A 27,796-nucleotide genomic window follows, 5' to 3' on the forward strand; every position below is an offset into this window, starting at 1 on the left:
TTATACAATTTTTCATTCATATATTTAAAAAGACATTCACAACATGGCATTTAATTCTGATTTAACTTCCATGAAATAAACCGTACAAAGATTTCTCAAAGAGATTGAGTCTTCAAACTGCATCTCTGTTTTGTATTATATGCAAGATTCCCAAGTATAAGAAAATCATAAAACTAAGGCTGCACTTTGCACATGACCATCATATTTAAGTACTATTTAGAAAAACGTGATACTGACTCTACACATCTGATTTAGCTTCATAGTTTCTTATCTAAAGAAGTTTTTAAAAGATATTTACCTTCAGTTTTTCTTATATTTCCCTTTCTTTATCACTAGATGAAAATGAATAAGCGATTTGGACATGACATAAATCTAGGATATTCAAAGATACTTACAGAATCAATCTATAGGATAGAAGTTTCCACACAGAAGTTTCCACACAGCATCTGGAGTCAGATTATTTTAAAGGGTGCCTTGACTTTTGAATATAATACTAGATGCAATTAGCATAAACTAAACCAGAATATTACAAATGAAGATATTCTAACACAAAGACTTTTAGGATTTTGTTTAGATTATCAATGGTTGTTCTATCCAAATTTTCTTCATTGTCATCCATGGTGTGCCAGACTTCAGGGAAAGGAGATGGTATCAGATGCAAAACTGGAACACCTAACAAGAAGAAACAACTTGTAATTAAGTGCATATTTCCCATGAGTAAACTAGAAACTATCATTCTTCAAGGAAATCTGAGTAGGACTATACTATATACTGTACTATACTATACTATATAAACACAGCTGATAGTTCATCATCTTCTGTGTACTTCCCTGTACCTTACCCTTATACTCCAAAGTCACTCATTCATTAAACAAATGTTATGTAATTCAGTAAATAATTATAAAGCACTTACTATGTACCAGCCCCTATTCTAGGAATTGAGGGTTCATCAGTGAAAAGGAAAAGCCCTGCTCATATGGAGCTTACATTCTACTAGAGAAAGAAACAAATAAACAAATACAAAAAATAATTTTAGAAAGTGAGAAGGCTTATAAAGAATAGTAAAACAAGGTAAGGGAATAGAGAATGAGAGGCAGAGAGTAGGGCCAATAAAGAGGTATTTAAAATCAGGGAAGGCCTCTTTGAGAAGCTAACATTTAAATAGATGTATCAAAGGAGAAAGCAAGTTGTGTGAAGATCTGGGGATGAGCATTCCAGGCAGCAGTATTAGCAAGTGCAAAGGTCCTGAGGTAGGAGTGTGCTTGGCCTGCTTGAGGAACGGCAATGTGTTCCTCAAGCAATGTGGCTGGATCAGAGCAATAAATAGAGAGGTAGGAGGTGATGGCGAGGGAGAAAAGAGTTATAAAATGGAGACCCTTGTAGGTCATGATAAAGACTTTGGGTCTTTTTCTACTTGATGGCAAGCTACCAGAGCTTTAGAGTAGGGAAGTAACATAATTTGATTGACATTTTTTAAAGATAACTCTTGCTCCTACGTAAAGAATAGGGAGGTGGAACTTCTCTAGTGGTGCAGTGGTAAAGAATCCGCCTGCCAATGCAGGGGGCATGGGTTCGAGCCCTGGTTCGGGAACATCCCACGTGCCGCAAAGCAACTAAGCCTGTGCGCTGCAACTAAGCCCGTGCCCTTCAACTACTGAGCCTGCGCTCTAGAGCCTGTGCTCCATAATGAGAAGCCACCGCAATGAGAAGCCCACGCACCGCAACCAAGAGTGGGCCCTGCTCGCCACAACTAGAGAAAGCCCGTGCGCATCAACGAAGACCCAACGCAGCCAAAAATAAATAAATTTTGAAAAAGAAAAAAGAAAAAGAATATTGCTTCTTTATTAGCAGGAAAACACCAGAGTTACACAAACTGTAAGAATACAATCTAGCTCTATGAAAGGGAAGGCAGGATGTCAGAGGTATATGAGATTTGATAAATATTCTATGTGTAGGAAAAAATATAAAAGTGTCCTCAGGGATTTGGAATGCCTTTCATAAAAAAAAATAGAAGCCATGAGATGATTGGTGAATGATTTAATTAATCAGTTATTAAATTTAATGGTTCTTCACACTTCTAGACTGTTGCAAATGCACATACAATACAATAAATATAATAGGTAAAAAACACACATGTGCAGGCATGCATACATATATACACTCATACATTACCTTTTCTTAAAAATGGAATATGGTCATCCTGAATCACACCTCCATAACCATAATTCTGGAAATACTGCCTCTCCCAAGAGTGATCCTTGAGCAAACCTAATTCGTGGAGTTCATGTTCTGCAGATGATAATTAGACAGCAGATGAACATATATTTTTATCTGATCAACAGTCAGATGCATAAGGAGTTTGAAATCTTGACATTTGGTTTTAAAACGTTATGCAGGGGGTTTCCCTGGTGGCGCAGTGGTTGAGAATCTGCCTGCCAATGCAGGGGACACGGGTTCGAGCCCTGGTCTGGGAAGATCCCACATGCCGCGGAGCAACTGGGCCCGTGAGCCACAACTACTGAGCCTGCGCGTCTGGAGCCTGTGCTCCGCAACGAGAGAGGCCACGATAGTGAGAGGCCCGCGCACCGCAATGAAGAGTGGCCCCCGCTCACCTCAACTAGAGGAAGCCCTCGCACAGAAACGAAGACTCAACACAGCCAAAAATAAATAAATAAATAAATAATTAAAAAAAAAAAAAAAACATTATGCAGTAGTATACCCATGACAAAAACCTCTGAGCTGCAGGAGTCAGGCCTCCCCGGGGGGCCCGCGGCCTCTGCCCTCACTGCCCTGGAGGTGGGCGGTGAGACCCCAGGACAGGAACCCAGCCTCTGGCTCCAAAGAAGAATCAGGCCCTAAGAGAGAGCCCTAACAAAATTAGACAATGCTTCTCCTCTGGTTCGTGATTTTAAAGCTGATTTTGCTGCCACGTTTGGCAAAGCAAGGGCCACTCTGTTCTCCCAGCAGTTCCAAGTCTGGGCCACACGCCTGCTTTTGAGGAGGAGAGACCCTACGGGAGCAAAGACACCCCCAGGCCACACAGCAGGTCGTCAGGGCCGTCACCACCTTGTTCCCTGAGGGCAGGCTGCCGGCTTCTCGTTTACAACCAAAGATGGTCAAAAGCATCATTTGTATCTTCAATCAAATCAAGCACTCAAAGACACAGTAATATTTTGGTAACATTTAAATATTCAAAGTACGTGATGAATACGAGTTCACTGTCAGAAACCCTCACAGCACCTCACATGCCTTTCATCCTACAGATGACGCAGCAGCGAGAACATTTCAACCGAGATTTTTAAAAGCCTTTGTCTTTGGCGTCTGTTTTTTTAAGTGTTCAAACTGTAAATGTTGGGCTTTGTATTTTGATGTAAACTCAGAATAGTGACATTTGGGGCCAGTGACCAAAAACCAAACCAAACTTGTAACTGACCATGGATCTTAATAAACCTGTTCTTGGTAAAAAAAGAAAAAAAAAAACCTCTGAGCTGAACTTGGGTGTGGACATTTTGGAGTCCTTCTAAGAGTCACACATGATTCTAGCTTTACAGGTGAGAACCTCTTTAGAATCAGAAACTCAACAGAACAATGGAGAAATGGAGAATGAGAAAGCTAGAGGAAAATGGAGAGAAAAAACACAGGTGTAGATACTTACAGATACTCAATCCTGCATGAAGAATGCCTTATGAGGAGATGCAGAGCTTGAAAGGGGAATCCTTAGAGAGAATAGGTATGAAGTACTATACTGAGTGACCACTCTTTGGGAAAGGGATACCTGTTATGACTTGCATCAGTGGTTCTCAAAGTGGTCGCTAATCAGCTGCATCAGCACCACCTGGGAACTTGTTAGAAATGCAAATTATCTGGTCCCACCTCAAACCAACTGAATTAGAAATTCTGGGGGTGGGGTCCAGTGATCTGTGGCGTAACAAGCCCTCCGGGTGATTCTAATGCACACTAAAATTTGAGAACCATTGGCCTACATTCCATCAGTCCTGTCATCTTGCAACATAGAACCCATGTATTACAGGATTACATATAACATGAGCCTATGTTACAAGATGATAAGAGATCACAAGAAGAGTTTAAGACAACTGAATGAAACTTTCCAGGACTGGTTATTTTAATTACTAAATTTAAAGGGTAAAATTAGACCGAGTGGTAAGCATTCAGATGTAATGTGATTTTAGGAACATCAAGAAAGCCCTTACTATGACCAAAACAATATTCCCATCTGTTTGTTGATAATTATAATTCCTTTACCTTAGGATACAACTTTTCCTTATACAATTAGAGATATGGTTTGAAGTGTAAGTATCACTCGGTGGGTTATACAATGGGTTAAAATTGTATTAAGATGTGAGTTGCTGATATAAATTCATTCCAGTGGAGGAAATAAGAGAAGGGAATCAAATCCTTGACAGAAGGCCAAACCCAATTTCTCGATGCTACTCAAAGTAAGGAAAACATGCTGTAAGGAAGTGCCCCCAAGAAGCTTACATTAATAATACCATAATAGCAATTCTTTCAAACTAGAAATTTAAACTTGCCAAAGATAAGCATCTGAGGTTCAGGTAAAAGTTTCTTTCATAATATTCTAGATCTGGATATAAGCACGTTCTGAACTCGTGGCAAAGCATGAGTTGAGATGGCAGCATTTTCCCCACTGCTGAGAAGAAAGTACAACTCTATCCTGCTCCAAGAAGTTTGTGTGGCTAGAAAGGAATTCTTAGCCTGATGTTCTTGCCTCAAAGCAGGGCTCCTGGCCTGGATACTATAATAAAATTCTATCGCATGTTCACCTCTCCCTGATGCCAATTTTCTGTGTTTTGTTGTGTTCTGTTTTGGGGTGTTTGTGTGTATGTGTGTGGAGAGGGAGGGGTGTATGGAGTGGAGGTACGAGAGAAAGAAGTTATTCTCCTTTTCCTTCTGCAAGCCCCAAGCCTCTCTCCTGAGCCATAGATATCTTTGTTTCCTTGGCCGGTCTGGCCTAACCTTATCTGGTCCCTTCCACTCTCATTTATGTGACACTGAACCTTCTCTTAAATGACTCTTGAAGGATTTTGGCTTGCTCTTGCATCGCCATCTCTTACTCCTTTGGAAAATAAGCAGAGATTGTACTAGATTTAAAAGAAAATCACATCTGCATAAAGCAGAAAATAGAAGATGGCAAAGACAGTGATGGAAAAGAAAGAAACATTAAAGAGTATCTTTTGGTATCATTATGAGGACATAACATTCATCATTATCCAACATGCTTTGCTGAGTTTTCCCTAAAAATGCATTCCATATGCTTCAAACAGGACTCTGAGAAAATATTTCCAAGCCATTTCTAAGGATATGCAAATATGAAATGTAGTATTTTAGGTTTCCATTTCAAAATGCAGTTTCATGCAGGAAAATAAAGTGGGCCTTCTAAAAGAGATGAATAGGAATAATAAACTAATCAATAAAGCAAGAAAAAAAGCCAGTAAAGTATATCGTATACTCAAATCACACACATCATAAATTCTGAATTTTAAAACTCAGTATTTGTCAGTGGGAAGAAACCAGGTTTGACTCTTTAATAACAGTGGTACCTACCAATTGCTTGAAGTCTATGAAACCATCTGGCAGTGTTTGGGAAAAAGTTGGGAAATGTTGGGTTTGGAGCTCCAATTAAATCCAGTAAGATCAATAAGTCCTAAGGGAGAAAAAATATTGTATAATTACTGTCGCCAAAACACATTTCATACTCATCAATGGAAAAAAAAATCAGTCAAAACTAACTGCACTTTAATAACTGAGAATAAAATGGGGAGCTGTATAAATGAACAAAAGTTTTAATAACATTGTAAGTGAATCCTTTGGGGGAAATTTTTAAATCTTGCTTATGCAATGTGGACAAATGGCAAATTGTAGATTCTTTTTGTCTGTAACCCCAGAAGGATATCACTAAGGATAAATTAGAAGGAGGACATTTGGATAAATATTTCATAGGGAAAAAAAAAAAGAATACATTTGCTTTATTTTCAGGTGGGCATGCAAGCCTGTCTGATCTTCTATTCCATTCTAATTACCCATTTTATCCCCAGTCTACAATAACACAACTGCCAAAGGAGAGCATTTGGATAGTAACTATTTATTCCTTAAAGCAGCATATAAGAAAATTTCCTTGACTAGAAGCTCTATGAGCTTAGTCCCTGGATCTCCATTTCCTTTTCTATCAAACAAGAAGCTCAAGCATGCTGATCTCTAAAGGTCCTTTCTGGCTATAAGCCTCTATAATAAGCCAGTGTTTCTTAACTTATTTGAGCCATAAAACATCAGCAGGCTTGAGGACTCCCTGAAGACTAACCCCACATTAAGAACTCCTGATTTATATAAGTGAGGTAAGGTATGGGTAAATATCTAGCACTGATCCTGACATGTAATAGATAAATATTTTCAGAGTCTATGACTCTAAAGACATAGTATCTACTAACACATGAATGATGATTAAATATATTCACTGGGAAAAAATAGGCTTGTTTGAAATAGGAGTATATTCACAAGGTTGGATAAACTCCTAAGAGTTTGTTTCTGAGGGAAAAAATGGTCTAACTATCACTGTGGATTCATATATTTGGACTGGTAAACAAATAACTTTGTTCCTCTTGCCGATCAATCAGGTCTCTTCTCCTCTGAACCCTTTTTAGCCACTTGAGCAAAAGTGATTAAATGAGGTACCAGTTGTGTTCTCCTAACCCCTTATGAGCTGCCAGTGGGCAATGGGACAGAGAGGAAGCCAACATGAGATGTGCTGGATTCACAGAGGACATTGAATGTGGCCATTTGGACTCATAGGGTGAAGGTCAGTGATAGGGCAAAGGACAGGGATGAACGGAGGGGGTTAGAAACAGGCTATCAGTTCACAGATAGGGTGAGGGCCAGGGATGGATGGAGCCACAGGGAATTATGAAGTCTCAGGGGTTCCATGCTGCGGTTAGTGAGGACTCAAGTACTGAGTGAAAGTCAAATATGGGAAGAGAGCCAGAATAGGAAGGAAATTCAAAGGTGGAGTAAGGGACTAGGTATGGGCTGTGGGGTCAGAATGGGGGATGAGGAGGGGGCCATAAGTTGCACCCATTACTTGGTATAGGAGCAGGGTTTTAAGGCAGCACTGAAATGTCTCCACCACCATGTCAAAAACACCATGTAAAAACTGACACATCAAAATGTCCTATACACACTTGGAGTCACTATAATGCTTTGAAACCACCGAGGAAATTCTTCCCTCTCATCCCCATACTATGTTCCACTCTTACTCCATTTCCCAAGACCCCAGCCTCCTCTGTCTTGACAGAGGCCTCAAAGATGGGATTTGCTCTCTCCACCTCTATACCTACTGGGGGAATGTGCTCCCGTGGGACTGAAATGAATCTGATGTTTCCTTATTCTGAATTTTTACATCATCTTAATTGAGCTCAGTCAAACATAACTTCTAACCTAGAATCATTCTTTTTTAGCTCTGGGATTCCTCAAAATCCCAACGCCTGCCAAAAAAATGTTCTATTATAAACGCTCTGTTCCAAGAATGCTGTGGCATTTTTGGGTCTTTAGTTGGCTTCCCCTCCCTGCCACAGGCTTCCTTTGAAGCAGAGTCTGTAGCTGCAGCACCGTGAAAATTACCTGGACTCACCATGCCGTGCAATTGGTTGGTGTCCCTCGCTCCGGGTGGATGTGCAGTTGATGCCATCTTGGAAGCTAAGTGCCGAGACCCATACAGAGAATCTTGAGGAGACCAGTGAAGAAAAGCCTCTTCTCCATCAAAGAAAATTAGCTGGAGTGAGAGATCTGGCTTCGAGTCTGAAATATTCTGATTTTTAAAAAAAACAGTAGAAAAAGAGCAAAAATATGAGAACTGAAAAATAGCATGCTTTCCTATTAACTGGACAAAAAGACAGATGTGCTGTGAAGAAAAGGAAGAAGCCAAAGCAAGTGAAAATATGCCAAAATTTATTTTGCACCATTTCCTCTCTGAAAATCATCACGGGTCCCACAGTCTTCAGCCACAGAAATCTCACCTTCTTCACTCCCTCTGAAAATAGAAGTCTTACACTTTTTTCTTACTCCTTAGAGAACTCTGGAACTATGGAACTGCAGTGGTGGCCACTGTGACACAACGCCCAGGTCCCTTTCAGAAGGGTGTGTTGCCCCTGTTGCCAGTAGAGGTGCCTGCAGAAGGCCTTCAGTTGTTAGTCCCTTTAAGGATTGGCTCAGCCATGGGGGGTCCTACATCCAATGACTGGCCTAAGCAGGTGCTGGGGGCTCTCTAAAGGGCCATGCTACCTCCAGAGCTCCCCAGGGGTTGACTGAGGCTGCTGTTGAACCTGCATGGCAGCCCGCCTTCTCCCTCTGCCTACTCCCATTGCTTTCCCCTCCCTGCCACAGGTGTTGAGCCAAGGCCACTCCCTACTACATGATTGAAACGCTAACCCCCACGTCAGAGTGCGCCTCCCAGCGAATCCAACCTGAAACAACGCAAATCTTTCTTGCTTCTCCCCTTATGTAAGTCTGCAATGTTGTACTGCGTCTAGGTTCAAGAATCTGCCCTTGGAACGCAACAGAGACACAAAGAATGGTAATTACAGTCTCTCCCTCAGAGGAACCTACACTTAAGTTGGGTTAGGGAAAGATGAAACAAATACACGGGTATGGCAAAATGTACCAAGGGTCACAAATGTAACACAGAACTCCTCTGGAAATTGGATAGATTGAGAAGTGGAATCCTTGGAGTGTCAAGGAAGACTTCATGAAAGAGACAGTATTTGAGTGGAACTTAGAAGGGTGAGTAGGATTCGGATTGATTTTATACTTTCCACTGTCTGACAACAACTCTCACCCTTCAGATTAGTCCTTCTGGTACCCTATCCCCAGAGTCCTTCAAGCGCATTGGAATCCATAATCTTTTGAAATGTTCACCTTTTCCCAGTCTTTCCTTTACCCTTATGATGTCCTCACTTCACTGTATATTCAGCTTAAATTCCAGAATCAATCATTCTAATTGCTCCCTGCGTACACACTCAACTCCTGTGCCTCTCTCTGCCTTGGTCAAACTCTCATGGCAAAAACATAACGTTAAGTCCAACTCTCTGCCTGCTTTGTGCCTGCACTCAGGCAGCTGAACATAGATGAAGAAAAATACACCACCATTTGCTCTCTCTGCCCCTGTGCAGTACTGGGGAATGAGCTCCCGTTGGACGGAACTGAATCTGACGTTTCCTTAATCTGTTATGGATAACACTTCTCCTCTTATCTCTCTAAGGATATTAAAATAGTGTTCTTTAAGTTATTTTCTGCTCCTGTACACTATTTCCTCTGAGTTCATTTTTCAACTTGTATTATTTGTTTTGCTTTCTTTCTTTCATGCTGGAGATGGTCCTCAAATATCTGATCATCCTTTGTGTTCATTTGCATTAAACAATAAGATACTAAAACACTGATTAGAGACACAGATTGGTTGGCTCCACTGCAGGGCAATTTGATGCCCAGTGAGTGTTTTCACTGAGGATCCCCAAATGTCACTGTCACTGGGTCTTTTCTATGAGGTGGTTCACATTCTCCAGAGAAGGGTCCTCCAGGTTCTTGTCTGATGGGTGTGAGCTAGCTGCTGTCTTTCTCGTGCTGGAAGTGAGGGAAGGCTAGGGAATCTCACTGCTCAGTGTGTAGTCTTTCCCCTAATCTCATTGATTTCCATGAGGCACCTCATTACTGCCCTCCTTTATATCTGGTGTCCCAACATCCAGAACCTCCCTGGTTCAATTTCTCCAGAAAAATATCCTGTCATCTCCTACCAGGGTACAGGTGGAATACTCACCTACCTGCCAGCTGTGGGGTAGAAATCTTATATACCTAAGTGCTCCTTATACAGACTTAAAACAATCTCCTCCTCTGCCCTCTGCCTCACTTCTGCCTTCCTTACTGTCCCCTCCCATCCCTGAGCCAGTCAGGATTTTTCAGGGGACCACTGGCTTCCTTTTTCCCCTCTGGGGAATGTGACATCTCTCTACTCTGATATGTCATCTGCCTTTTCTCCATTCACCTTCTGTCTTCATATGGTGGTTTCCAGATGTTCACTGGATTCTTCAAAGATGGAATTTTTCTTGATTGTTTTAGGGTGATTTCATCAGAAGGAGGAAAATGTCTTTATCAAGTGAAAAGTAAGTTATCTTTGTATGGTAATCATTTCAATTGTCGTCATATTACTCCGTAATTAGGCCCCAAGAAAAGGACAGTTTATTGTATTTTGAGTCTCTCATAACTCCTGACAGTACTAAGCACAGCATGTGTCTATCTGTATACTATATATGCACTCAGGGTTTAATAAGAACTCAGTAATGAAACAGATTGTCTCACTGGCAACAGGTGTATAGTGCATACATTAGTGGAGACAGTCTAAATTTCCAGTTGTTTAAAGGGCCTTGACTGGTTCCAAAGTTCTAACTCCAAATCAAACAGAACACCAGGGCAGAATAAGACTGCTTGGGACCAGAGACATTCTGTTCATGCCCAGGGCAGAAGCAAAAGGAGGCAGTCTTCATATTCTGCAAGCTTGAAGGTTCAGGTGCCTCAGAAATGTCAACCGCTTGGCGACTCCAGTGTTCAGTGCAATGACTTCCTTTCATTCTCTTCTCGTAGCACCATTTCATTTAGATAGGCAGAGACCGTTTTGGAGAATTACTCTGAGTCCTGTGAGGCAACGTGCTCTTTTTACTTCTTTTTAGGATTGGCAGAAAAATAACTGTGGCCTTCAACTTCTAGTAACTCAGCCTAGTATCTCGGAGCTAGAAAATCTGCATGGCTAGATTTTCTTCTCGTCATTCTTCCTGGCAATAGACAAACGCCTAGTAACCAGTGTTAACAGGGTCAGTATGTTACCTGCAGTCTTTCCCCAACCAAGGCTGTATCAGCTAATGCCACAACACTAAGGTGTAAAAACCACCCCAAACTCAGAGGCTTAAAACAACAATCATGAGTCCTGCGGGGGTCTGCAGGTCAACCGGGGACAACTGGTCCAGGCTGGAGAAGCTCTGCTTCACCCTGCAGTCATCTAGCTTGGCTCTGCTTCACAAGCCTCTTAGCCTCCTCCTGCGACTGGCAGGCCAGCCAAGGCATGCTCTCCCCATGACGATGGCAAAGACATGACAGAGCAAGTCCAATTGCACAAGCACATTTCCAGCCTCTGCTTATGTCATCTACTAGCATGCCATTGGCCAAGGCAAGTCAAATAACCGACTCCAGAGACAAGGAATGAGGAAGTACCACCTGCTAAAGTGGGAGGGCACAGCAAAGTTACAAGACAAAAGAGGTGAATGTATAATTACAATCTATTGCTAGAGGAGGAAGACTGCAAAGAATTGGAACCATCATCCAGTCTCCTATCCGGTCTTCTCCCAGGTCACATTCTTCCACCCCTTACGCAACCCATGACAGCTGAAGGACATAAAATATCTCCTTAATACAAATCTAGTTAAAGTACAACTGGAAGAATAAAACTGATACTTTCAAAGTTTGCATTCAAAACCAGTCTTTATTTTTAATTGTCCACATCACTGCTTACCTCTATTAGAAAAGATAATTAAAAGAATGTATGTGTATTTTGTTAATGGAGATCCCCACTCAACAACTCATTCAGTCCTTTCTATTTCTGGTCACCAAAAGCAGGTGTGAATTACATGGAGAAAGGTAAAGGAGCTCACCAAGAGAAAACACGCCCACCACACAGATTGTGTCTTTAAGTCATACTTCGCCTCACTTCATGTCCTTACACTAGAAATGCAAATACGAAAAATTAACCTTTTACATCAGCTTCTGAACTCTCTCACCCAATTGCTGGGAAAGGATGCTAGTTAAAAGCAGGACAGAGCATGGGACAAAGACATTATAGAAGGTTCAGAAAACAAAACAAAATGAAAAAACAGTGAAAAGGATACTGAGAGGTTATAAACAATTCTTGCTTTCTTCAAGTTCAGCATCTAAAGCAAAAATAGAACCAAATATCTCTATTACTTCCATTACAAGATAAATCTTCTACTTCTTTACCCCCCTTGTATCAAAAGCTGGCCCCTTCATAAAGCTTTGAGGGGAAAAAAAGGTATTTGTTGCCTGCGAACAAAGTTTTTTGTTTCTGCTTTGTTGTGTTTACTTGGTTATGAGTGATATCTGAACAAAATGTCTTCATCTAGCTTAGCATTTTTTTTCAATATACACTTAAGAACACAGAGACTGAAATAACATCTGAGAGTCCCAGAAGTATTCTGAGCTGAGAATGTAACAAAAGCTTTGCTATGCTGCATAAAATTGAACCAAGATTCACAGATAATAACAATAATGCATTTCTGCTTCATGCTTTTCATCTTGATGTGTCTGAATTACCCACTGTCTACTTCAGAACCACTAGGAGAAACTCCCTCCCTGACTCAAGGCCGCCACATCTCAGTATAGAAGGCTGTGATGTTCCATGACTATATAAACAAGAAGAAATAAACATAATTCTCCTACACATGCCTATACCAACCTTCCACCTTCTTCAACTTTTGCAAAAAAAAAAAAAAAAAGAGGTTTTTTTTAATTTGATGTGTATTCATAACTAAGAAATCAAGTGCCAATCAATGAATACACTGTCATGTACTTATTGCCCATGGTGGACATTTTAAATAATATAATCTTCCAATTAATATTATTTCAACTTCATTTCACTTTGCAGCAAATTAGTACAAAATGTACAGAAAGTCTACACTTCTAAATGGCTTTCTCACTCACCCAAGGATTCTAGAATTCACTCTGAATTACTGCTAACATGTTTTATCTCAGGAATCTACAAGAGGGAAACAGATACCTTCAACGAAAGGAGTTGCTTGTCTACGGCCCGGGCAAGTTCCAGTATCATCGCACATGGCACAGCTGAATCAGTGGCTCCCACAAACACTCTGTTGTCCCAATGAGGAAAATACTTGGAGTCATAGTGACAGGCGAGGACCAAGTGTCGTTTAGCAGTGGGATTGAGGGTGCTGATAATATTTGAGAAAGACCGGTACCCATAGGGTGTCTGACTCAAGAAGGTATCCACTTCCAAGACCCAGTCAGCTTGAAGTCTCTGAATTCTCTGCATGATGTGCTGATCAAAACAAAAAACAAAATTTCAGCTCTAGACAATTAAATTTTATGTAATGCCTTTCAAGTTAAAAATGCAATCCATGCTTATTATATGAATAGCAAGGATGTTTAAAGGAAAAGCTAATCCTCTCCGTCTCCCTTAACCTCCCCCTGCCAATCCAACTCAACCAACTGTTAATATTACCAATGTTAAGAGTCTGATGTATATCTTTCCACACCTTTCTCCTTGTTTATACAAACATGTACTAGCACTCAAACACGTATATTTGGCTGAGGGATGTATATTCTTATAGGGATAGAATCCTACTCTATATTTGCTCTGCTCCTTGCTCCTCTCACTCAGCAGTGTATCATGGACATCTCTGCACATCAGGAGAGAAAGCTCCAGTTCAGCGTATATTAAAGCCCACTTTTAATATTTCTAGGAGGATAACAAGACAGGTTTGAGAAATTAGATATACTAGGTGGGTCGTACAGGTCATAACTTCTACTCTAAGCTCTTTGAGGGTGAGAACTGCACATGGCAGCTCTTTTTGTCCGAAGCACTTAGTATGTGCTCCCCAGTCAGCAAATATTTCATAATGTAACAAACAAACACTAGCAAAAAACTACTAATGCTCACCTGTTAAGGATAATTCACAGAGAGTCCCGTTACAAGGGGACGGTTGGGGGATATGTGAGGTTCTGCCCGCTCTAAGAATCAATAAGCAACTCTGAACCGTAATGACATATCAAGCAGTTTTCCCTTTGCATTCAAGGCAGGTCCAGACCCACTGCAAACGCTGGTGAAAGTAAGAAAGAATCTATTTTCCCATCTCTCCTGGTCATCTTGGGCTTTGTGAGCAACATGGTGACCGACAGGGAAAAGCAGCAGATGGAAAAGAAACACCACTTCAGGGACTGGAGGTGTCTTCTTAAAGAATCTAGGGCTTCCCTGGTGGCACAGTGGCTAAGCATCCACCTGCCAATGCAGGGGACACGGGTTCAAGCCCTGGTCCGGGAAGATCCCACATGCTGCAGATCAGCTGAGCCTGTGTGCCACAACTACTGAGCCTGCGCTCTAGAGCCCGTGAGCCACAACTCCTGAAGCCCGCACGCCTAGAGCCCGTGCTCCGCAACAAGAGAAGCCACTGCAATGAGAAGCCCGCGCACCGCAGTGCAGAGTAGCCCCCTCTCGCCACAACTAGAGAAAGCCCGCACACAGCAAAAAAGACCCAGTGCAGCCAAAAATAAATAAAATAGATAAATTTATTTAAAAAATAAAAAGAATCTAGAGTTTGTGGTGTGAAAAGCTACAGGTGAGTTCATTGCTGTTCCATTTGCCCTTTCCTGTCTTTATTTTCCCTTTGCTTTATTTTCCTCACTATGTTCCATTCATTTCGTTTTGAAATATTATACAGATTTTTGTAAGTTGCCTTAAAAAATTGTTTTTAAGTCACACAACAAACTAACCATCAACACATCCGGCAGTTTGTTCCACAATGAACATCCAGTAGGGATGGACCTTGAGGTGATAAACACATAACTTATAATGACTGGAAAAGAATGGGAGATTCCCCTCCACACACGACTTTCTAGCCTAGCCAAGTCTTGTGTGACCTGCCCTAACTAATGTGACATGACACGTAGGCAAGGGCCTTGGAACAACTGTGGCAGGAAGCTTCCAGGAAGAGGAAAACTAAGCCAGAGGGAGGACAGTGATTCTACAGTCAGTCCTGCAAAAGCCAAATAAACAAACAGTTTCCCAGATATTCACTCCTTGCTCTCTGTCAGGAGGTGGACTTTGGCCTAAAGAGCATGTATACACAGTACCTTACCTTTTCTAGTATACATTTACAGGCTGTCTTTTCATATAAAAATAATTTTTAAAACTTTATAACCTTTTTGAAATTATCACTCATATCTCATTTATTTTGTTATTCTCCACAATTCTTAGTGCTGAGCTTTGTACACAGTAGGCTATCAGTAAGTATGAGTTGATTATAACAAATAAGTTATTCTCAATGAGATTATATAACATTATATGATATGGAACATTAATAGTTTGACTAGAGAAATCACTGCATCTAAGACAAGTTTTCCAGAGAATTTGAAAATAAGTTATCCTCAGACTTTGGCGAAAAGAAATTTTTCCATAAAAGGGGTCAATCTTAAAAAAAAATAAAAAGCACATCCTCCAGAACATCTGGTATCCAGATGATGAACTGCTCCATAAAATGTGTTCAATACCAATAGCTGCCTGCATGCTTACAAAATGAATTGGGATTTTAAAAAATATATCTGTTAGCTTTGCTCAGCTGAAGTCTCACACACAAACTCATTCCTCATCCAGTGAACAGGTTTGGGCCATAATTTCTGATATCTGTGTTGACACTAAAATCCACAAAAGCATCAGCAAATGCCCCTAAAAGAGTTCTGCCTGAACTAACATTTTTTATTCAGTATAAATATTTTTATTTATCTTAGCAACTAATTTCTTTATAAACAATCAAATTGGCTGCATAATCTAATTAGGTCACCAATATCCCTTACTGTTGAGCTTTTGGCTTGCAGACTTAGTCTGCAAGTTCCCACTATAATTCTCTAGAGTAGGTTCCAAAAGCTACTGCTCTTCTCACTAGAGTGCCCCTAAACAGGGAGTGCTTGGCTATGAGAGGGCATCTAAAGCAGCTGTGCTTCTCTAACTACAGGTAGCAAAAGCCTCTGCCTACCAGGCATGCTAAAATGCAATTTAGAATACAGACTGTATTTTGGATTTCTATACATCTATCTTTTTAAATAGGGAAGGGAGAAGAGAGACAAAGAGAGATGGATAGATTGAGACAGAGAGAGATGGAGATTGAAAAGAGAGACAAAGAAAAGGATATGAAAATAGAGGGGGAGACAAGGAGAGAGAGACAGAGAGAGGCCAAGAGTGGGAGTGGAGAGACAGAGAGGAAGAGAGAGAAAGATAAAAGTAAACATGGCATTCTACTTCCTGGGGAGGAAGGCCCCAGGGGATTTTAGGTTAACACTGATGAATGATCCTGGGTCAAATTAATTAAACTTACATTCTCATTTCCAAGTTCTGAGAAACACTGTCATTAGTAGACCAGATTTGTTTGGAGGAAGCAGATCCTGCGATATTTGCATTAAGTCTGCAAACAGACCATTGTCTGGATGCTGAACCCTGCCACTGGGGACTTCAGGTTCCTCTTCCCTCTTGGGTGGACCATATATTAGTCTCTCAGGCTCCAAGCTGAAGGCCCTCCACCCAGAGCCCTCCATTCAGGGATACACATACCTTTCAATGAAGAAGCCTAGCTTTAGCTACTCAGATGCACTGGACATACATAGGGGATTTTAACCACCAAGTTTCTAGCTTGCCTCTTTCAGACAAAGTTTCTGGCTTGCTCCTTAGTGAGACTTTATCACCCTGATTTTTTAAATTTATTTTTTATTCCTCTCTTAGCTAGAAATCACTGAAATCCTCCAAAATTTAATACTTTCAAAGTATTAAATTTACAAATAAAGTATCTTCTCAAATAAAAATATTCCAAAAAACCCAACAGGCAGCTTTAGGCCCATTGATCAGAGACAATAAAAATGCAGACCATGGGATATTGTTCCCATATTATCTTCTGAAAGGGAATTCATAGCAATGCACATCTTTATTGATAACTGATAAAAGTTAAATCACTAACCAATTTTATATCAAGTCCACACTTTTTTTAGATTTTAGAGTCTTCTTTAGTGATAACCCTGAAACTCTATAAATTATAAAACGTCTGATCTAGTGCTCAAAAATGCCTTAGGAGAAAAAAATAATTTTCCACCATTCTTGTCAAAATGTAGTTCAGGGTAAAAGGTACTAATCCTAGTCAAATTAAAGCCATTAAGTGTAGTTCCCTCATAATAACTCAGTGTCATCTACCTCATCCTCAAAAGAGGGAACCATTTATCTTCCACAGCTTAGGGGACAGCTTTCCTAAAACTCATGGTAATTTTCTTTCCCCAAAATTATAAAATCAAATCTCTTAAGTGAGATTCCTAACACGACCATCCTGTTAGGACTACTACTTTGTCAGCCAGCCCATGCGCAGGCAGTCCAGCAGCTATTCCCAGCACATTCCAAGGCACCGTCAATAAATTTCTCACTTGCCTCCACCCCACATGACATGGAAGATGTTATTATGGATTCCGTAACACTTTTAAATGAATATGAATTTTTAAAACCACGACAGAACCTATGTGTATTATTTGTGCAATCTATTCTGTTGAAGTTAAAGATCAAATAGCAATATTTGTTGTCTTTATGGCTTTCTAGAGGTCACAGGCAAGGAACCTCAGGTCTGAAGTATGCACATACGTTTCTCGGTATATACTTGGCCTTCTGAGCAAATGGTATGGGGAAATGAAAAAAGTGGAGATAAGTGAGCGCTACAGACCTAGATTTTTTCTAATGAGGAACTGAGGATTTTGGGAAGACCCAGTAAGTGCCCTGAACTTCTTTTAGAAAATGCTTGGGAGACGAGGCCCAGGGGAGGTCACTGAAATGAGTGGTATGCGCCTCACTCTCCGACCCGGGCCTGAGAAGATACAGAGGTGGACACATTTGTAAGCACACACCACAGAGCTGGTCCCTCCCTGCTACCACTCTCCAGGGATTGGATGGAGAGGTCAAGCAGACACCAGTCCAGGTTCTGGCCTCATCACTGCTACGTGTACAACCTTGAGCGAGTTAATTTGCATACTTAAGCCTCAGGTCTTTTTTTTTTTTTTAATTTATTTAATTTTATTTATTTTTGGCTGCATTGGGTCTTCGTTGCTGCACGCGGGCTTTTCTCTGGTTGCGGCAAGCAGGGGCTACTCTACGTTGTGGTGCGCAGGCTTATTGTCGTGGCTTCTCTTGTTGTGGAGCACGGGCTCTAGGTGCACGGGCTTCAGTAGTTGTGGCTCGTGGGCTCTAGAGCTCAGGCTCAGTAGTTGTGGAGCACGGGCTTAGTTGCTCTGTGGCATGTGGGATCTTCCCAGACCAGGGCTCGAACCCGTGTCCCCTGCATTGGCAGGCGGATTCCTAACCACTGCGCCACCACGGAAGCCCCCTCAGGTCTTTTTTAATCTGTAGCACTGGGAGAATAATTGTACCCACAATTATTGTGTGGACGGAATGAGATGATGCATGCAAAGACCTCTGTAAAGTGCCTGACCTGAAAAAAGTGCCAGGTGAACATCAGCCATCATCAGCATTACTCCTCACTCTGCCTAGAGCTTACAAGGAACTAAGGTGCTCTTTGGGTCTCTGCCACCTAAGTCCTTAGGGGAAGCAAGAGCTGTTTGGAGAGAAGACAAGAGGCTAACGGGGCAACAGACAATGGCATCTGGGCTCAACTTGAAAAGCAGAAGCCGTATACAGGATAGAAAGGGAGAGCCCACCAGCTGTGCTGCCAGGCCTTGCAGGTGTCACTCTGTCACAGCAGCAGAGTGCCAAGGTGTTTGCCTGAAGTGTTAGGGCAGGTGGGCTACTCTCAGAGGAGGATACGAGAGGCCAGCCTCACCCCATTCCTTCCCAAGCTGCCCCTTAAAATGGGGCTACTTTGAAAAGATAGTCATTCAGAGCTGGGGTTTCAGATTGCTTAAGAGGACTGACACTAAGGAGACAGAGAGACATTCAGGTCTAGCCCACCTTATGGCTTAATCTACCCTCTATAGCAGTGTCTTTCAAACCGCAGTGTGCAAATCAGTGTGCCTTGAAAACAGATTAGTGGGTCATGACCAGCTTTTAAAAAATAATAATAATAAATAGTAAAATAGAATTAATACCAGGGTAGATTGCAGGTAATAGGAGTATTTTTCATGAAACTTTTGTATCAGTTAACTCTATGTTTGTGTGTATAAAATGTAAAATATATATATTTGTTTACCATGGGTCAGAGTCAGAAGCCTGAGAAGCATTGTACTGGACAGAGTAGCTTATCACTGATCTTGACTCTCCCTCCTGGGAGAATACAATTTCCCAAAGGGGAATAAAGGCTTGTTAGGACAATAACTCACTCTTGACCCAGAGCGGTTAAGAAAGAAATGTCCAAGGCTGTTGATATTGGGTGTTTAGGGTCCAAGAAAACTCGGTTGGGTACCTGGGGTTGTGTTATAGAAATGATCAAGAGTTGAGTACTTAGTACCCTGTCTAATGCTGCACTCCAGACAGAGATTTCACACATAAATTGATTTAGGTTAACATGCATGTTTTAATTCGGAACAGATATTTGCTCTCAGTTGTTTGGTTTTCTAGGTGCTTATTTTAGTGAATAAGATGAGATGACAAATCTGAATATCAGACAACTCAGCATTTCAGGCATAATGTTATCTCTCATGTGAAAGCAAAGTGTTCGACAACCTTCAGGTTTGTGTGCTGTTTTCTCACCTGGCGAGCAGCATAGCTTCCAGGGGATCCGGGATATCGCTCAATCAGCAACGGTCGTAAGTCATTTTGCCACATTTCAGAAATACTGGTGCCTTCTGCAGCTTGTCGAAGAGATGATAAATTCAAAAGGGCTGGTTGGTGATAATTCTGAGGATCAAATAAAATTATTTAACTGGCTATCATTTCATAATATGTTTAAGACTTACCCTGAGACACTTGCAATTGTAAAATATTAGCTTTGAACCTCAAAACAAAGGGATAGCTCTTACGTTATACAAAGTAAATTAAACTACTCAACTTTAAAATTGGCCCCTTAGATCTAGAACTTAAACTGTTTTGGCAGCTTGTTTTTAAAACAGAATTAATATAATGCTTTGAACCTGAGAATTAATATTTAACACTTATAGCCTGTGTAATTTTAATAATTTTTGTACAATTGCTTTGCAAAACTAAAGTTTACAAGTAACAATTGATATCCTAGTCTTAAGAAAACTTAATATTTCAAAAACTACAGCCAAAAAAAACAATATAATTTGTTAGCATAATTGCTTTATAAAAGCCAGTGAGGTGTTACAGAATAAGTATATTCTTGGAGTGAGGGAAACTAGATTCAAAGTTTCTGGCTGCCATTTATAGGTTGCATGACCTTGGGCAGGTCCCTTAAATTCTCATTCCCCTCAAAATACCAATAAAGGAATTTGAGCTAAATCTGCACTGTCCAATGTGGTAGCCACAAGCCACATGTGCCCATTAAGCTCTTGAAATGTAGACAGTCAATATGTGTAATACACATATTGAATTTCAAAGACCTAGCATGAAAAAAATGTAAAATATCTCGCTAATAATTGTTATAGTGATTACACGTTGAAATGAAAATTTTTGATATATTGAGTTAAATAAAATATAGTATTAAAATTGGTTTCACCTATTGCCTTTTACTTTTTTAATAGAGCTACTAGAAAATTTTAAATTACATATGTACTTCACATTATATATTGCTATTGAATAGCACTAACCTAGATGATTGCTGCAATTCTTTTCAGCCAGAGCTTGATGATTCTATAACCCACTAAATAGTACACTTTTTGCCTTCAGTTAAAATTATTTTAATCTTCTATTAATGCTCACACTCTTTGGTACACTTATATCTTAATTAAGTGAACCTTAATTTAAGCAGCTGAACAAACATAACATTCAAATTTGTATTTTGGATATTACTTTACATGTGATACGAGTAATGATGAATCATTCATTCATTACATGTGTATCAGGCACTCAATGACAGAATGTGTTACTCCTCCCCATAGGGATCAATGTGATTCATTGATCAGAGGATTTCTTCCCTAAGGGGAATGATGAAGGTAACATAAATTCTTTGGAACGCAAAACAAAGCTCAGGGGAGCCCTGTCTACTTTACAGCTTTTTCCGAGACCAGTGTAAATTGACTATGTCTAAGTTATCACATGGCTATTTTCACTCCATGGGAAACTGTGGAATTAGAGAGTGCTTGTTGCCTAATTACTTATACCCATCTACACTTTGCTATGCTTCAGCGTCACTCTCAGGTATTATCATGCAAAGAGCGTGGGCTGTGGGTCCAGGCAGCCCCCCTTCAACTCAGCCTCTCAACTCAACTCCCCACCACTTACTAGCTGGCCAGGTTACTTAACCTCATTAAGGCTTAACATTCTCATCTGTAAAAGGGAGGTAATAACACCTACTTCTTAGGGTAATTATAATTAAGTGAGCTAATACATGTAAACTGCCTCAGTAACTATTCGGAAAGTTTTATTAGTTCTATTACCGTCTATCAAACATTAAGAGGGATAGAATTCCAAGCTGGAAAGGCCGCTGAGAGATGATTATCATCCAATCTCTTTGCTTTCCGTCAGTGGAAACTGAGTCAGAGAAACCAGCTGATTTTCCCAAGGTTGTAGGAGAGTTACAGGTAAGTTCAAGAGAAAGGATCCTGGTCCTGTAGATTCCCCATCCCGTGCTAGTTCTGCTCTGCCTTCCTACGCTGTCTGTGAACTTCCACTGTAAAACACAGTGTATCGATGCTGTATCTGGAACATCTTAAGGTTTGTGTTTATTTACTGGTAATACATTTTTAAATATATTTCCTTAGTAAATTTGTTGCTGCAGCCTTTAAACTCCTTGGTACCTCAGCTCTAAGTCCTCCTGTTAACTCTCAAACAGCACTTTGAGAAGAAAGAAGGAGCTAAAAGACAACAATAGAAATGTGAGAAGTGAAAAGAGAATAGAGGCAAGAAGTCGGAAACTTACATGGTTAATTATTACTTAACACGGGCCAACAAGAGCCTCCGGTCTCTCCTGCTGCCTCACAAGCCCCATGCAGGGCCACTCGCCCCCGCTCACCATGCTTCAGTCACCTGGCATCCTACCAGGACCCAAAGCATTATGAGGCTCAGGCCTTCTGGGGCCTTTGCATTGTGGTGCCTTCTACCTTGAAGGCTTTCCCCTTCCTCTTCACCTGGCTAACTCCTGCTCATATCAGGTTGTAGCTCAGAGGCCTTGTGTGTTTACTTGTTTAATGTCTGATTTCATGCAAGAGGTCATCTCCAGGAGGACAGGAACTAGCTCTCTTATTTTCCACTCTCTCCCCAGAACTACACAGTACCCAGCTCACGTGGCACGCTCAATAAACACTGGATGAATTCATCAAATGCGGAATCGACAGATGAACTATTTTTCTAAAATAGTTCAACTTCACTAAGATTATGTTTACATAATAATAAAGTAAAATGGGCATGTTTGCCATCATATATACCAAATCAGTTGAATGAACAGAAATTATAAAGTCAGGAAAGACAAGTAGCTGCCTGCTGCAAAGGGCCAGGAAGTGCTGTGGGTCAATGTTGGTGGGCTTTGTTCTTTTTGAATTTCTGAGAGTCGATGCTTGTGATGATTTAGAGTTGAGTTGGCCCAGTAGTCCTTGTGACAATCGAGAACTGTTGTGTCAAAGGCTGTTTGGCCAGGGGCTCCTGTTCTATTTACTATCTATTACTCCATCCCAGAACCTACCTGGTCACTGTGGTCCTTCACTCCATGTCCAAAGTGAAAGGAAATCCAGCTGATGTGTAAATGGGTAATTTATATTAAAGATTGCTGCCATGACCTCCCCCTCACTGGCCACCTGCCCAGTGGGGTGGAGTGTCACTCCAGGACCCTTTGTTTTGGACGTGTAAGATTCCCCTGTCCAATAAATCATCAATGTCTCTGTCACTGTCACCGGGCTCTTTCTCTGGCCTTGAAACTAGGCAACTACAAGGCTTGCAGGCCTGCGGGGTACAGTCCAACAATTGGTGAGCCAAACAGGAGGCCAAGGAAATTCCCGTGAGCCCCGAGATGTTGGGAAATAAGGACGGGGAGGAAGAAGATAGATATATAAATAGGTGATTTATGGAGGCTTGAAAGAGTTCATAAGAGATTTAAGAAAAAATGGGAACAAAATAAATAACCCTCCAGCATCTCTACCTGTAACAGATATTGTGGATGAAACATAGTTGACAAATAGCACCAAAAAATGCTTAATGGATGAATAAAGGGTAAGCTCAGCAGACAGGCCCATCAGTGCTCCTGGATACAGATACTTACCTGTGTTGATCCTCAATCTCCTGGGCTCACCCACTTAATGAACATACTTCAGTAAAGTGCCCTCCTTCACCCTGCCTCCCTGGGAATAAAGATGCCCCTGTGAAATCACAGAGATTATAAGCTTCCCAATCAGTGATGGATAGAGAAGGGGAAACAGTCACACTCAGTTAATTACTTAAGCCTTTCTATTGATATTTATTAAAGCCCTGAATGGAAAAGCATTCGCTTTTTCCAAACTAAATGGCATCCATTCTATTTTTATGGCGGCTGACGCTCAGAATCCAATAAGTCTAAAAGTCTATGTGGAGCTGAGAGGAAGGAGGAAGAGAGGAAACCTGGAAAGAAAGTGTGGGCTGGGCATGAGGAGAGTAAACAAATGAGGCAAAACTATGTTGAGCCCAATGTTAAATGCCAACCCCAAATTATTCTAGGTTTATTTCAGTTAAAAGGCATGTAGACAATTTTCTATTGGTACAGGCATTCTCAGAGGAATGAGTCTCTATTACAGCCCCTGCCTTGTCTTTCATCCAGGCAGAAAGGACAATAAGTCTGCTCTGGGTGACAAGAATCTTTCAGCTAAAAAAGTGTGACCCAGATATCCTACAGCATCTCCTCTGGACTAATCACATGGTGCCAGGCCAAAGAGGAGTTTAATTACATAATTTGTAGAGCTGGCCCAGCTTGCAGAGGAATTTGAGGTCCCAAACCATTGAATTAAAGGGAGAACATTACAGAAGCATAGCCAATTCAATTCTAGTTTCCATCCCATATGAGCGTCTCCCAGACAGCACTCAGATTAACACCTGTGTCTACTGCAAATTCAACCCAGCCAGCATTTACTGAACTCTTTCTGTGTCAGATGCCACTGATATTACAAATGCAGTTGTGGAACAGCTGGGAAGTGAATAAGATAAAGCTCTGTCTTCTTTAAAGGCTACCAGCCCTCTATCTAAAAGCAAAGTAGTGCAGGCTTTGAAAACAACAATTTAGGGCCAAATCGCAGCTCCCTCACTTACTAGCTGTGACTAGGAAAAGTTTCCTTATCTGTATAATGGATGTCATAGTACTTACCTGCCAGATGGTAGAAGCTCAAAAATGGCACATTTTCTTTCTCCCTCTACCACCAATACCCAGGCTACCACTGACCCCCTGTCCCTTCCTTGGAGTCTCCATTGCTGCTTCATGATTCATAAGAATCATGATGGGTAGAGGGGTAGATGGCTAAGAACTTTTAGAACCATGGAGGAGGGGAACCCTAAGATTTTTTAGAATATATGTGGCTCCAGAAGCAGAAGAATGTGAAATGCTGTGAGAGCAGTAATTGTCCTCCAGAACTACCCTGGAGGAGGACTTTTAGGTGAGGCCAACTTTCCTGTTCAAGGTTCCTCTGTTCAAAAAATCTGTCCCTCCACCCTCAATATGACTCGAATAATAAAGGAAAATTCTACCAATTAAAATATGTTGGGTCCCAACTTTACGATAAAGTTTGGAAACAACCTAACTATCCAATAATAAAGGGATAGTTAAACTAAGGAAAGATGAGGGCTCTTCAGTTCGCTGCTGTAATGGTGGTCAAGTTTCCTCATCTGTAAATTGGGGATGAATGTACCCTCCTCACAGGGGCACAGTGAGATTCAAGTCAGATGCTTATATATAGAATCCTGGTACCCAGATGCCAATGCCCCTAAATATACACCTGTGGGCCCACCTGTGAATCTAACAACTTATAATATTACTTCTATGGAAAACAATGTTTACAAGTTTCAAATAAGCAAATCACAGTCTTCTAAACACAACCAAAAATTAGGGTTGAACTGTTTTTACATATTAGATCCCACTGTTAGAGACACACCTTTATTTCAAAGCAAAGAAAATGGATTTCAAAATCAATGCCTCCTTTACCACACCTCACCTTTCGGCAGACCAGTGTGCCAAGGGCACACCCCACATGAATAAAATAGCTAAATGCCATTCAGAGCAGGAAGGCATGTATATTTTAGTGTGGATTAATTCATTCCCCAGGCTGCAAACTGTACGTGACATCCGGAAGACTTTATGAAAGCCTGGAGAGTAAGGGAGGGCAGGGGGAACCAGAAATCAGGAACTGTCATGGTTGACTTTGTCATTTGCTTCATTAGCTTGTACCACTTTAAAGGAAACAATTTCCCAATAGAAAAGCGATCAGAAGTTTCTTAAATATAAAAGGGATTCGTTCTTTAAAAGACATTTCTCAAAAGTTAGAGTCTCATTCATTTAAAACATTGTAAGAATCCAGCACCTTCTCGCACCCACAAATACATCCTGCCTGTAAATGATCCCTTCAGAGCAGCTCCTTCAAACAGTCCCCACCTCATTTAGTCCCGTTCATTTCCATGTATCATAGACACATTTGGTGGCTCCACATTCCAGTAGTTAATGCCCCTTCCCAATTTCTGGTCAGGAAGGAGAAGATTTAAGTCTGTGCTGAATCCCCATGGGAAGCTTTTCTTTCTTTTCTCTTTTGCTAAGATTTTGCTGATTTTTTTTAAATAGATTTTTATTGTAGTATAATTGCTTCACAATACTGTGTTAGTTTCTGTTCTACAACAAAGTGAATCAGCCATATGCGTACATATGTCCCCATATCTCCTCCCTCTTGAGCCTCCCTCCCACCCTCCCTATCCCACCCCTCTAGGTCATCGCAAAGCACGGAGCTCATCTCCCTGTGCTATGCGGCTGCTTCCCACTAGCTAACTGTTTTACATTAGGTAGTGTATATATGTCGATGCTACTCTCACTTCGTCCCAGCTTCCCCCCCTTCGCCCCCCCAACCCCATGTCCTCAAGTCCATTCTCTACATCTGTGTCTTTATTCCTGTCCTGCCACTAGGTTCAACAGTATCTTTTTTTTTTTTAATCCATATATATGCGTTAGCATACGGTATTTGTTTTTCTCTTTCTGACTTACTTCACTCTGTATGACAGACTCTAGGTTCATCCACCTCACTACAAATAACTCAGTTTCGTTCCTTTTTATGGCTGAGTAATATTCCATTGTATATATGTGCCACATCTTCTTTATCCATTCATCTGTCGATGGACACTTAGGTTGCTTTCATGTCCTGGCTATTGTAAACAATGCTGCAATGAACATTGTGGTACATGTCCCTTTTTGAATTACGGTTTTTCTCAGGGTATGTGCCCAGTAGTGGGATTGCTGGGTCATATGGTAGTTCTATTTTTAGTTTTTTAAGGAACCTCCATACTGTTCTCCACAGTGATGGAAATAAAAACAAAAATAAACAAATGGGACCCAATTAAACTTAAAAGCTTTTGCACAGCAAAGGAAGCTTTTCTTATAATGAAGTTATTCTTGGGTTGACTACCCTCATCCTCCCCAGGTTCCCTGTGGCTAGTGGTGTCCATGTGTGAGTGGGGCATGTTGTGGCCCTCGAATGGTGAAGCTGTAAGTATCACCCAGAGAGCTGAAGTGGGCTATTCATACACATCGCCTGTGGCTGGGCAGGAGGGGCATGTGGACCATGAGAGGGCCTATGCATTCACCTTATGTCCTGTATTTCCAAGCTGTGAATCAATACTGGCAGACTGTAAGCATTTAAAAGATCTGTTCAACAACACTGTCAAAGTTTATATCCCTTTACGTTGCTGCTTTTCTTAGTATCTTTAAAAGTATACCATTTACTCCAATACCATTAACCTTTGCTTAAGTCCCTAGCAATTTCAGGGTTTCAAAACTGTTACACAAGAAAGGGAAATAATTGTGAACCTATATACTTCACACAAAGGGAACATGCCAATCACTTTTATCCTAAGTTCCTTATGTGAAATCTCCAACTCTATACATTTCTCTGGCAATTGCATTTTACTGTCTTTTGAGAAATATATACATATATGTAAATTAAAGCATGTCTCCGGTTAAGCTCCTTCGTTCGGAGCTGATCCGCGTAAAAATCTACAACAGACCGACAGTGACACAGGACCGTGCTGAGACCGCATGGAAACGTCAGCGTCGGGAGGGCTTCCTTGGATGCCGCGGCGAGGGAGCGGTGGGTACACCGCCAGACGCGCCCAGCACCCCGGCGGCCGGGAGCGCAGAGACCGCTGGCCTCGCGTGTCCCGAGCGGGCGGCGGCGCGGCGATGCGCCCTCACCTCCCGGCTCCGCCACCGCAGGCGAATCACACTTCCTGTGCCTATCAGTACCCGCATCCGACCGCAGCCGAGCGGAGGCCGGTGACATCACCCAGCTCCCGTGGCATCTCCAAAGCAGCCCCGTGGCCAGCGAGGACGCAGAGCCCCGACTCCTCGGGGCGCAGGGGCCGGGGACCTCGGCTCTGCCCCGCCTCCCATCCTACCTAGGTGGGGGTCGCGGGACTCTTGAGTCCCCGCACCCGCAAGAGCCTCCCAGGTACAATCGCCCAGCAGCAGCCCCTCACCTTCTCCTGGGTCCAGTCTGCCGCTCCCCGACTGACCCCCCGGGACACCAGGGGCAGGGCGGCCACCAGCAGCAGCAGGCGGAGGGTGTCCACGACGCGCAGGTCCCCGCCGCCTGCCATCTCTCCTGGGCTCTCTGGGCGCCGGTTTCCCGAGCCGCCGGCGGTCACGAGCCCGGGAACGCGCGTCCTTCGCCTTCCCCCTTC

The 27,796-nt window shown here is 41.7% G+C and overlaps 1 protein-coding gene across 2 annotated transcripts; it reads right to left on the reverse strand.

The window, feature by feature from the left end:
- On the reverse strand, positions 1–27,796 carry QPCT (glutaminyl-peptide cyclotransferase). 2 transcript variants are annotated; one of them, XM_059943583.1, is made up of 8 exons: positions 27,593–27,796; positions 19,541–19,687; positions 12,860–13,138; positions 11,955–11,996; positions 7,661–7,837; positions 5,584–5,683; positions 2,173–2,289; positions 1–672 (listed from the first exon to the last, which is right to left on the reverse strand). In XM_059943583.1, the coding sequence occupies exons 1-8, from the start codon at positions 27,710–27,712 to the stop codon at positions 527–529; spliced, it is 1,128 nt and encodes a 375-aa protein (XP_059799566.1). In that variant the 5' UTR covers positions 27,713–27,796; the 3' UTR covers positions 1–526. The 2 variants fall into 2 exon arrangements, with proteins under 2 accessions (XP_059799566.1, XP_059799567.1); XM_059943584.1 differs by lacking the exon at positions 11,955–11,996.

Source organism: Balaenoptera ricei, chromosome 13 (assembly GCF_028023285.1).
Source record: "Balaenoptera ricei isolate mBalRic1 chromosome 13, mBalRic1.hap2, whole genome shotgun sequence".
Classification (NCBI taxonomy): domain Eukaryota; kingdom Metazoa; phylum Chordata; class Mammalia; order Artiodactyla; family Balaenopteridae; genus Balaenoptera; species Balaenoptera ricei.